Raw genomic sequence first — 12,460 nt, 5'->3', positions numbered from 1 at the left:
TATCAAGGTCAGTATCATGTCAGTATTGGTCAGTAGCATTTCAGTATCATGGTCAGTATCATGGTTAGTATCATGTCAGTATTGGTCAGTATCATGGTCAGTATCATGTCAGTATCATGGTCAGTATCATGGTCAGTATCATGGTCAGTATCATGTCGGTATCATGTCGGTATCATGTCAGTATCATGGTCAGTATCATGTCGGTATCATGTCGGTATCATGTCGGTATCATGGTCAGTATCATGACAGTATCATGGTCAGTATCATGTCAGTATCATGTCAGTATCATGGTCAGTATCATAGTCAGTATCATGTCAGTATCATGGTTAGTATCATGACAGTATCATGTCAGTATCATGTCAGTATCATGGTCAGTATCATGTCAGTATCATGGTCAGTATCATGGTCAGTATCATGGTCTGTATCATGGTCTGTATCATAGTCAGTATCATGGTCAGTATCATGTCAGTATCATGGTCAGTATTATGGTCAGTATCATGTCAGTATCATGGTTAGTATCATGTCAGTATTGGTCAGTATCGTGTCAGTATCATGGTCAGTATCATGTCAGTATCATGGTCAGTATCATGTCAGAATTGGTCAGTATCGTGTCAGTATCGTGGTTAGTATCATGTCAGTATTGGTCAGTATCATGGTCAGTATCGTGTCAGTATCATGGTTAGTATCATGGTCAGTATCGTGTAAGTATCATGGTTAGTATCATGGTCAGTATCGTGTCAGTATCATGGTTAGTATCATGTCAGAATTGGTCAATATCGTGTCAGTATCGTGGTTAGTATCATGTCAGTATCGTGGTTAGTATCATGTCCAAAACGTGGAAACAAAGAGGTTATGCAAAGATCTCTTATAAATGATTCTCTCTGAATGATACACAAGTGTGCCTGGTGACCAGAGGAAGAGAAGAGGACAGCGTTTTAAGCATAATAATTATTTATTGAAATATGAGGAAAAATTCCATCAGCTCCAAAGAAACACTCCCCGCTCACAGGAAGTGGCGTGACAGAGGTGGACAGGATGACAGCAAGAGGTCAGAGGTCAAACGAGTGAAGGGAAGCCTTTTGTTGATGTGCGTGTGCATGTGTGTGTGTGTGTGTGTGTGTGTGTGTGTGTGTGTGTGTGTGTGTGTGTGTGTGTGTGTGTGTGTGTGTGTGTGTGCGTGCGTGCGTAGTCTGCGTACGCGACGTGTGCAATTGTCAAGAGTTAGTACATGAATGTGTTCAGTATGTGTATGTACTGTAAGTGTTGTGTACTACTTGCATGCCGGGTTTTGTGTACGTGTGTGTGTGTGTGTGTGTGTGTGTGTGTGTGTGTGTGTGTGTGTGTGTGTGCGCATGTGTGCGTGCGCGCGTGTGTGTGTGTGTGTGTGTGTGTGTGTGTGTGTGTGTGTGGCAGGGGGGGGCATCCAAGGCAGCTGCAGAACTGGACCAGAAGACGGGATGGGAGAGATTGGCTTGGAGGGTTTTCGGGCACAGCAAAGATTGTCGGATCAGTTCAGACGCAATTTGTTTGCAGTGCACCTACAGGAGGGTCGGAGGTCAGGAGGGGAGCAAAGCTTCAAAGCCGTATGATGGAGTTAACCACTTGAACCCCAGCATCCATATTCTGGGGGGGTAGCAGATTTACAAGCTCTTTGTGAGCTTGCAGAATAGCGGTCCGAGTACAGTTGCAAGTCGTCGTTGTCGGGTGAAAACCTTGTATGTCCAAAACCGTTCGTTTTGCATTTATCATTTTAAAAATGATTTAAACTAGTGAAAACAGCCGATCTACAAGCACACAACGCCTCGCACCGCGAGGCGTTGTGTGCTTGTAGATCTGCTGTTTTCACTACTTTTGTGCGACGGCCTTGTATGATGATGCAGAGCTTTACTTTTGGAAGAACGTACACATTTGAAACTTGGAGATACGAGGTTTCCAGCCGACAACGACGAAGTGCAACACAAGTTGCAATGTTAATGAATTGAATACATTGAAGCACAATGGAAACAAGTCCCCGGGACTTTTTTTTTTGTGTCATCCTTTTAGCCTTTTTAATGTATTACTGTACCACATGCTTTATTTGTGACTAATAAAGTATTCAATCAAACAAACAAAATACAAGAGAGGGTTTAAAGTGGTTAAGTCCAAATGTCGCTTTCCTTCATTTTTCTTTTGCAAACACCGCTTGCTTGAACACTGAATGAATTAACCACCATTTAACACTTAGGAAAAAGCAAGAGATGACATTGCGTCTTTGTCCAAAGGGCGGGGGGAAGGGGGGGGGGGACTGTGTTTGATCACTGGCAAGCTAGAACTGGTGTTAATGACATCAAAGTCAATGTATACTGTACAAGAAACATGCCGTTTTAAAGACCTTTCCCATCCTTCTGTGATGTGGTGAGTTACAAAAATGGTGTGAAAGAGTGAAATAATATTACAAGTCGTTTGTGGCTGTTATGACATTTTTTGGGTTAAACAGTACAGGGGTAACTACTACAGGTGTAAAATTCCACAAAGGGATATTATGGGATGCCAAACTTCAACATGGCTGAGGAGGTTGAGGAAAGCCGAAATCCGTCTTGCAAATTTTTGGACACAAACACAAGTTTAACCACAAGTTTAGAGAACAGATGCAGTCTTTGGTATACGAACAAACCGGACAGAGAGAGAAAGATGCAGATTTGAACTACTGTAGTTGTGAAACTGAATAATAATATAATAATAATAATAATGAACAAAACCCAGAATTCAACACCAATATCATCCACACCGACTCACTTAAATACAATATTCTCTTCAATACAGACTTCCATAGACATTAAAGGAAAACTTGAGAAAGAAATTTACCATGATAATTTTTCGCGATCATTATTTTTGAATGGCATCTCAGAGATAACTACTTGAACGGAAACAAATAATAACAGGGGGGAAAAAGGAAAGGAAAGCATGCTACAGTAAACAAATTAGTTTGGGTGTGGACACCTCACATCGTGTAACACAAGGTAATAAATTATCTTCATTATTAAAAGCCGAACCAGTGGCACTGTACAACAAAAAAAGAAGGGGAGAAAAAAAACAAAAAAAAACACTGTAAAAAAATGAAAAAAATGACAAATAATTCTACAAAAAAAAGGTTTCAGAAACAAAATGGAACCCTTAAGGCCTGAATTATACTTTGTTGTGCAGTGAAGATGGTCATCGGAGAAAAAAAAAGGCTAATCTACAAGCTTACAAGGTGTCATGGATTCGACACCTTACGAGCTTATAGATTAGCAGTGTTTTTCAATGCTTGACACGAAGCACATTAAATCAGGCATTATACAGCAATGTAAAAATGCAAAGAAAAAACACAACTTGATTTAACGCCAACAGGTAGAAATTAAAATGTTAAGTGTTGATTCCTTTTGATTTTAGTGTCTCACGACATAATTTAAGTACTACTCAAAAAAAATAAAAAAAATAAACACGAGATAAAACTCTGTACACACTAAATAATAATAATTAAAAAAAGAAAAACGAAGGACTTCTCTTTTTTTGTCATTTCATTATTTCATTTCTTCTTTTTGTGTTAGGAAATCATTGCTTTGCAATTTTATGGTTGATCACAGTTCTCTCCCATTTTGACCACATGAATGTAAACACATCTCAGAATTTTTTTGTCTTTTTTTGTCTTTTATCTTTACAACATGTAATACTTTATATATATATATTTATATATTTGTACATAATTCTTCATTCACATCTGCACGGTTAGCTAGCATGGTAATGAAATAAGGCAAGACTCACGTAAATGTGACATCACAATTGTTCTCTTTTTCTTTTCTTTTTTTTCATAATACTGATAGCTTAAAGGTTGTTGTTATGTTTGTTTATTCGTCTGTTCTGCAGCAGGCTTTGGTCTGTTTTGGACAAAAAAGAAAAAAAAGGGGCGAGGAAAAAAAGGCAAGTGTCACCTTTTCTCCTCCAGACTCACGCTTTCTTTTTGTATTTTGACGCTGTTCCAGTTTTTAATGAAAGGGAAAGTTTGTTCTTAAATACATAATGATTTATGATATTAAACCACAAGCTGTGTTTGTGTCAAAGTGGGTATTTCTGGAGGTACACACAAGGGAAATACTGCTCAAGTGAAATATGATTGGGAAGAAGGATTGAAAGAGGTTTGAAAGATGAATCACAGAAATTGCTTTATTTTATTTTTCCCCCCCCTCATCTTTTCATTTTGTTCATTAACGTTTCTTTGTTCATGATGATTTGCTCTTGCAAAAGGACCGGGGCATTTCTTCATTCCTTCTTTGAGACAGACGGTAGTGATGGTAGGTAGATATTTGTCATCACTGTCGGGTGGAAACCTTGTATGTCCAAAACTCTTCCTTTTCAGGAAATGGGAAAAAGAAACTGTGCTCCAATTGATCTAATCATTATTATTTAGTCACAAGCTCTTAATAAGTTAATACTTTTCATTGGTTAAAACCAACCAACTTAACCACTTTGACTTTGACTTAGGAAGGAAGGATAAAAAAACAGATCAACAATATCATGGTGTGTCGCATCACGTTGCGTTGAGAGCTTGTACATCAGTTATTTTTGCAACCTTGTAGTACGACGAAGAAGGGTATACATTTACGGGCGGGGGAAGAAAAAACATATTTTGAAGTTTAAATATGGACATACAAGGTTTCTGCTTGACAGCTACGTTAGGTAAGGTAGTCTCTGTCTGTCTGTCTGTCTGTCTGTCTGCTTGTCTTCACCGTACCAACGCTGACATGTAAAAGGCCAGGTCACAGACAACGCACCATAAGATGTTTCTACCAAATTAACAAGTCACAAGTCCTCACCAACGGGCCGTGTCGAGGACTACTCTTTTCTCTGTACAAAACTCTTACATACAGTGTCACTTGGCGGTAAAATACAGGGGGTGTTTTTTTTTTCTTCTTTTTTTCTTTTTCTAAAGTTGCAGTCTGCCAGTCTTTGCATCACCTTGATAGCGTATTTGTACAGACAAATTAGATACCGATAAGAGTCACAAAGTACAGCTTCAAGCATTCGTTCCTTTTTTTTCCCCCGTCTCTTTCGTTTCTCAGTCTGTACAGCCAGGGAGAACCGACGGGCTCGGATCGCCTGCCCTATAGGAGTAAAGGGATTGATAAAGCTGAGTCTGTAGGTTTCCATAATCAGTCTGTGAGCGCGTGTCCGTCTCTGAATGGAGCCCTAAGTCTTTCAGTCTTTTGAATTCACTGTGTCACTTCGCCGTAAATCAAACAAATTCTGCGTTTTTACTCTGCGGAGAACTAAACCCACGACAGTCGCCTCGGAGGAGGGGAAAGTCCAGTTTGTGAGTAAGCAAGGGCAGAGTTTTGAGAGTTGCATTGAGGGTAACGTAGTCTTAACCCCCTGGGGCCACACTCTCTCCGGTATCTCCCTCCACTCTCTCTTTCCCTTCTCAGGCTCTCTTGGCGTGCAGCATCTCGATGAGCAGGTTGTTGCAGGGCACGTCTCCGTTCAGGTGCTTGTAGTAGAGGTACTCCTCGGCCTGCAGGCTGATGGCGCGGATCTCGGGCAGCCGCAGCAGCAGCTGGCCGAACTTGTCCGTCTGCTGCGGGTAGTTGCACATGACGTAGTCCAGGAGCGCCGCGTTCACCTGCTCCTGCACGCTCTCCACCAGGTGGAAGTTCTCCAGGTTCTTCACTTCTGGAGGGAGGGAAGGAGGGGACGGGGGAAGGAACAGGTAAGAAATGGTTAGAGCAGTGTTTCTCAACCACTGCGCCTGGGGACCTTTGGTGTGCCCCTTGAAACTGCTAACCGTTAGAGCAGGCTCAGGATGCTAAATGGTAATGTGGTTGGTTAATGTAGCAAAGGTGAATGGTAAATGGTTCTCAAACTTGTATTCATCAAGGACCCCCACCCCCCATAACTCTGAGAGTGTACAACTGGACCCTTATGGGTCCATTTGATTCCATTTGTACACGCTCAGAGTTACAGACCTGTGAGGGTCCATTTCGAACCCCTCCTCGAAGAACCCCCTGGGAGTCCCTGGACCCCACTTTATGAACTGCCGGGTTGGAGAGATGCTGCGTGATGTAGTCTGTAGTTCTACGGTGTCTTAAGCCCAAGGGTTTTTGCCTTCATTAAAAATGGTATTACAAGATGCACTGTATCAGTTAAGTTGTGTTATTAACTCATTGAGTGCCAGCGCCCTCTAGGGGCCAAAGAATGCCAGCGCATCTCTCATAGGCGAGTGCTTTAGCTTCCAGGACTTCACCTTCCAGGACCTGACGTGCTCACGTTCATGCACGGCATGGAAATGTCCCGGATGAAGATGCTAACAGAATGGCTATTCCCATTTTGTCATCTAAAAGATCATTTTTGGGCGATTTCACCGTAAATAAACCTCGCGCCGCTTCCCTATGACACAATCCAGAGATATAAGCCTTTAAAGATGTGGTCTTTCATTGGATTAGGCGGAGATTGGCGATTGCGTTCGCAAATAACGTCCGGCCGGGACGTTGCTAGCTTTCGGCTAGTAGCTACAAAAATCAGGCCAGGCTTCAGAAGGCCTCTTATCATTTTTATTCATTTCATTAAATATCCCGGACTAGTTCGGGATAGGCACCCTGGAATACGTCGCGCCGCCTACAATGAACATTGGGTGAACATTGGGGGGGTCTAAACTTTATTTTAAACCATTTTCAATGGAATATATCGTCGGACAGAGTAGAATGGCTTGCTGGCTAGCGGCTAGCGAGCCGGGACCACCCACGTTGCTCCAAGCAGCTCGGGGTAAGTAAAATAGCAAATAAAAAATTGTTTTTGATCCCGAATATCCCGAACTAGTCCGGGATAGGCACTGTATGAGTTAACCCTTAAGTTCTGTTCGGGTCATTTTGACCCGTTTTACATTTTCATTTGAAAAAAAAAGGTAGAAGTTTAAAATGTTTCCTCCTGAAACTCACTGGCCTTAAAGATTCTTCTGAGATGAACATGTAAAACAAATATTTTATCACTACACCCATGCTACACCCCCCTCATATTTTTTGAACCTTAAGTGCTGTTCGGGTCATTTTGACCCGGGAAGCACAGATGCACAGAAATACACAGTATTATGCCAAAACACAGACACACAGTCACCCCCACTTCTAACACCCCCCTTCCGAAGCCCCATTCCAAACCCCCCCCCCTCACCCCCCCCCACACACACCTAACCCCCCTCCCCTGATGCACATAAATACAAGGAATCATGTACAAACACAGATACACAATCACCCCCTAACCACTTCCACCCCTCCAACCCCCTCACCTCACCCTTACCCCCTCCTCCCCTCCAAACCCCCAACCCAACCCCACCTCCCTCCCACCCCCCCACCCCCCCCCAGGCCCCCACCCCCACCGCTACCCAGATGCACAGAAATAAAAGAAAGCATGTATACTAACACAGACACAAATTCACCTCCTTCCCCCTCCTATCGCTCTCACCCCCCCCCCCCCCCCCCCACCCCACACACACACACACACACACACACACACACACACACACCTTTCACCCCCTCTCCTCCTCACCACTCCCCTCCTCACCCTCACCCCTCACTTATCTGAAGTTTTCCTTGTGACTGTACTGTATCTTAGGGGACATTTTACATTATTTTACATAAACATAAGGTGCTGTAAAGTAACACTGTAATTCAGGGGTGCTGTGGATGAAAATGTTGTTTACAGGGGTGCCCTGAGACCAAAGTGTTTGAAAACCTCTGTCCTATTGTATACGTTCAAGTGTATATTCATATGTGACGTTCATGTGTGTTCACATGTGTTCAGCTCTATGTGAGAATGATGTCCTGTTCTTGAACCAAAAGTATTCAATTAATGGGCATGTTGGAAAAAAAGGGGAAAAAAAGTTCATAAAAACATTGTCTGATTTTCATTGTTTCCTATAAGCATGAGCAATATTGCCCAGTATTAAATAAAGTAGTTTTTTTACATGAATTTCAGCTAAATCAGTAAAAACGCCTAGCTCTTTCAGTGTTTAATGTGATATAGCAAAGCATAAATGCAAACATTTACCATATATATCATATGAATTGTTTAGTATTGAGTCAAAGTCAATGTATCATGATGATTTGTTAAGTTAAAATTTATATTAGTGTTGTTTTTTTAAAACCAAATATCCCCCGGGTCAAAATGACCCGAACAGAACGAAGGTGTAGTGAATTTGAACAGAACTTAAGGGTTAACCAGCTGCCATGAAAAAAACTGCTACAGGTTGAAGTTATGGAGGGTTTGCAGGTGTTTTTGTCATACTAAAGAGGACTTAAAAATGGGACAAATGATGATGAAACCCCTTCTTAATCCCCCCCTCCCCCCAGCCCCCACCATCCACCCTCAGCCCCCGTCGTTCTGACTCGTCTCTGGAGAGAGAGAGGGAGAGCTAGGGAGGCAGAGGGAATGGGAGAGGAGAGGGCAGAACAAGAATCCTGTCCTCCTCAGAGACTCAGTCCCCAAGAGTCGATGAATTATGTAGGGCGGAATGGCAGCCGTTATTAGCAACCAACCTCCAGTCACCGTGTTCATCGCTGCTGCAGCCGTTTGAACCAAAACAACACACGCCATGCTCAACAACATGATTATTAGGAGTAGGACATCTCACATTGATAGATGGAAGCTTTGTTAGTTTCATACACACAAAAATGATCAGAAATGCCTTCAAAAATATATTAATATATCGTCGTTGTCGGGTGGAAATCTTGTACCGGTATATCCAAAACCGACAGTCTTGTATGATGAAGCAGGGCTTTGCTTTATGAAAAAACATACAAATTTGAAACTTGGAGATACGAGGTTTCTGCCCTACAGTGATGACTGACGATATGTATACCAGTAAGACTCCCTAATCGGGAGATAAGCGACCGTTGGTCGCTTATCTCCATAAATAGGCCAAAAAGTAGTTTGTGCAAAATCGTCCTGATGGTGGCGCTAGATGGGACAGATGCGTTGTGATTACATGACTGTAGAGATACTGTGTACTGGTGTGCATGATTTTAGGGCAAAATCTGTAGGAGCAGGGTGACTGTAGAGATACTGTGTAGTGGTTTGTGTGATTTTAGGGCAAATTCTGTAGGAGCAGTGTCCAAAAATGTGTTTTTTAAAAATCAGCCAGATGGTGGCGCTAGATGGGACAGATGCATTTTGATGACATGACTGTGTAGTTATGAACAATAGCTAATGTATACAATTGAAAGTGAAAGAGATGACCTTTTTAACATTCCAGCATTTACAAAAGCAGTTTCTGTTAGCTAAAGGGTGGGCATCTGTATTTATGGTTGCTAATTGCGACCGTAGGTCGCAGTTACTTGCACACTATCCAAAACTCCACCGGCTGTCCCTCCGTCACTCCCTCCGTCACTCCCTCCGTCACTCCCTCTGTCACACGTCACACGTCACACTTTTGCCCTGCTCATATCTCTGCAACCGTTGCCCCGATCCATGCCAGATTTTGCACACACACTCCTTGCCTGCCAAACTACAACCTCCAAGGACCCCCGGAGTTTCGGGGACCCCCAGGTCCCTGGGGGACCCCCAGGTGTAAAAAATTACCAAATGTGCAAAAATGACCAAATGACCACCCCAACGGGGCTGCTCACGGGGCATTCCCGGGGACCACCCACTCCTGGTGCTCCAGAACGGATGCAAAAGTGGTGGCGCCCCCAGTGGAGGACCCCCTGCCACTGCAGCTCACATAAAATGCCGTAACTCGGGCTAGGAGCGACCGGGAGAGCCGGGGCCGGTACCTATTCGTCCGCCTTGGCGGCGCGGAGACCCCACCCCTCATTTCTCACATGGCCCTCTAGCGCCACCATGAGGCCGATTCAGATTTTGCCCTAAAATCACGAAAATCACTACACAGTATGTCTACACTCATGTCAACAACATGGATCAGGAAGATTTTGGAAAAACACATTTTTGCTCTATTTATGGAGATAAGCGACCAACGGTCGCTTATCTCCCGATTAGGGAGTCTTACTGGTACTAGCTATACGATGGTGGTGTTGCTGTGAGCCTGTGACACATTGTGAGCTTAGATTAGCGATTTTTGGGCGAATGTCATAAATTAAGCGGTTGACGTCTCAAACCTACTTAACGTGGAAAGTCTGATTTATACTTGCACGCTGGTATGTGGCTATTGGCTCTCCTGCTAAAAGTAGACACACCCACAGGCAGATCTTGATAGTGGACCCAGGTCTGTTTATTTAAGCATGGAGGCTCATCCTTCCTGGACTCCCTGGTGTGAAGGGGTGTGTGTGTGTGTGTGTGTGTGTGTGTGTGTGTGTGTGTGTGTGTGTGTGTGTGTGTGTGTGTGTGTGTGTGTGTGTGTGAGAGAGAGAGGACAGTGGCAACATTATATCATTCTTAGTGTGTGCAATTTTGTGTGGCTGTGTTCGCCCCCCTGTCCGAAATATCCTGCCTCCTTGCACAGCTATAAGCACTTTTCTTTTTTTTTCCTTGACAGTAATAAGATCACTGGGGGGTTGAGGCAGATTGGTGCAACACCAGACCAAAATGTGCTAAAAGGATAATGGTGCAACAAGACACTGTATGTCCTTCTAATGATTAGGAAGAGTACGGAATATGCAATCAGGTTGAAAGAAAGTGTGTGTGTGTGTGTGTGTGTGTGTGTGTGTGTGTGTGTGTGTGTGTGTGTGTGTGTGTGTGTGTGTGTGTGTGTGTGTGTGTGTGTGTGTGTGATCTTTTATTAATCTTTTTGACCCCAGGTTGAGAGGGCTCACGGAGGGCTAATAGAGAATGACGAGGTCCCTGTATCTGGCCCACACCTCTGGACTATTACACGCAGGCACGCACGCACGCACACACACACACACACACACACACACACACACACACACACGCGCGCACAAAGACGCTGCATGACCTGCCCTTATGAACCAGCTGACACACACACACACACACACACACACACACACACACACACACACACACACACACATCCATATACACAATCATCCCATGGTTTTTAGCATTAGAGCTAGAGGGAGGGACGGATGGAGACGGATGGATGGATGTATGGAGGGAGGGATGGATGGAGATGGACGAGGAGACGAGGGAGGACGGAGGAGGTGACGGAGGCATGTGGAAGGAGGGGGAGGTGGAGATGGAGATAGAGGGAGGGAGGGGGAGGAGATCAATCAGTGACTAATGAGGTCTGGAGAATGAGAAGTCAGTCCTTCAAGGCACCTCCATCTATGATGCACTCTACCATGCTATTACACCGCAGTCGCTTGCGTGTGTGTGTGTGTGTGTGTGTGTGTGTGTGTGTGTGTGTGTGTGTGTGTGTGTGTGTGTGTGTGTGTGTGTGTGTGTGTGTGTGCGTGCTCTCTCCCCCTGACCCCTGGGTGACATGGCGGAGGCTAAATAAGGCCAAGCAGAGGGCAGGAAAAGGAGAGAGGTGGGCGGGTGGGGGTTTAGATGGTGGGTGGGGGTTGGGTGGTGTGTGTGTGTGTGACAAAGGGGGCTTCCAAACAAACATGACATGTGCTTTTTCCTGCTGCCACTCAGCTGTCTGACCCCAGCACCGTCACAGAGCTGAACCCTGCACCGCTGTGTGCTGCAAAACAAGACTGAGAGCGATCACCGCACGCACACTCAAGCACGCACGTGCACGCACACACACACACACAGAGTGTTGTTGGGCTGGACTGTCATACACACGGTTGTATTTAGTCAGGTATCTTCAGGGAGGGAAGGGTTTATCGATGCCTCTGCTTTTGGGAAATGTTTATTTCATAAATGTTGTTGATGTTGAGTCTTACGGTATATATTATGCCTCACAAGCTACGGTTGTGTAGATGCAGTTTTATTTTATCGTGACTATGACTTGTGAGCTTGTAGATCGGCTATTTCCACTACATTTGAAATATTGCTTAAGTGGTTAGTAATTCATAATGCACTTTGCTTCCACTAGTGGAGTCAAAAGTACAATATCGTCGTTGTCGGGTGGAAACCTCGTATCTCCAAGTTTCAAATTTGTACGTTCTTTCGCAAAGTAAAGCCCTGCTTCATCATACAAGGCTGTCGCACAAAGGTAGTGAAAACAGCAGATCTACAAGCACACGGTGCAAGGCGTTGTGTGCTTGTAGATCGGCTGTTTTCACTAGTTTAAATCATTTTTTAAATGATAAATGCAAAACGAACGGTTTTGGACATACAAGGTTTTCATCGGACAACAACGATATGTGTCTATGCCAAAAAAATTGAATACTCAACAACTGATACTCGAAAGATTTACTCGAGTAGTATTACATGTACTCAAGTAAAATGTGCCTGGTTACTGCTGTCTCTGGACATTTTGCAGTGAAGAGATGCGTTCACATCTTCCTCTGTTCCATCTGTGGATCGTTACAGTCCTGCACATGATGCCATCTGTGAATTATTTTATCTGGCTGTTTAATATTTGATT

General features: G+C 43.9%; 1 protein-coding gene across 2 annotated transcripts in view; it reads right to left on the bottom strand.

Moving 5' to 3' along the window:
* Positions 1-2,780: 2,780 nt before the first annotated feature.
* nr5a2 (nuclear receptor subfamily 5, group A, member 2) overlaps positions 2,781-12,460 on the bottom strand; it is a 112,880-nt gene continuing 103,200 nt past the window's right edge. For both annotated transcript variants that reach the window (XM_080724754.1, XM_080724755.1), the window contains exon 7: positions 2,781-5,685. In XM_080724754.1, coding sequence (XP_080580880.1) covers positions 5,438-5,685 — 248 coding nt within the window. In that variant the 3' untranslated portion in view covers positions 2,781-5,437. The remainder of the gene's footprint in view (positions 5,686-12,460) is intronic.

This window comes from Nannobrachium achirus, assembly GCF_963921795.1.
Source record: "Nannobrachium achirus genome assembly, chromosome: 1".
Taxonomy (NCBI): domain Eukaryota; kingdom Metazoa; phylum Chordata; class Actinopteri; order Myctophiformes; family Myctophidae; genus Nannobrachium; species Nannobrachium achirus.
This window is presented reverse-complemented; position numbering and strand designations above follow the sequence as displayed.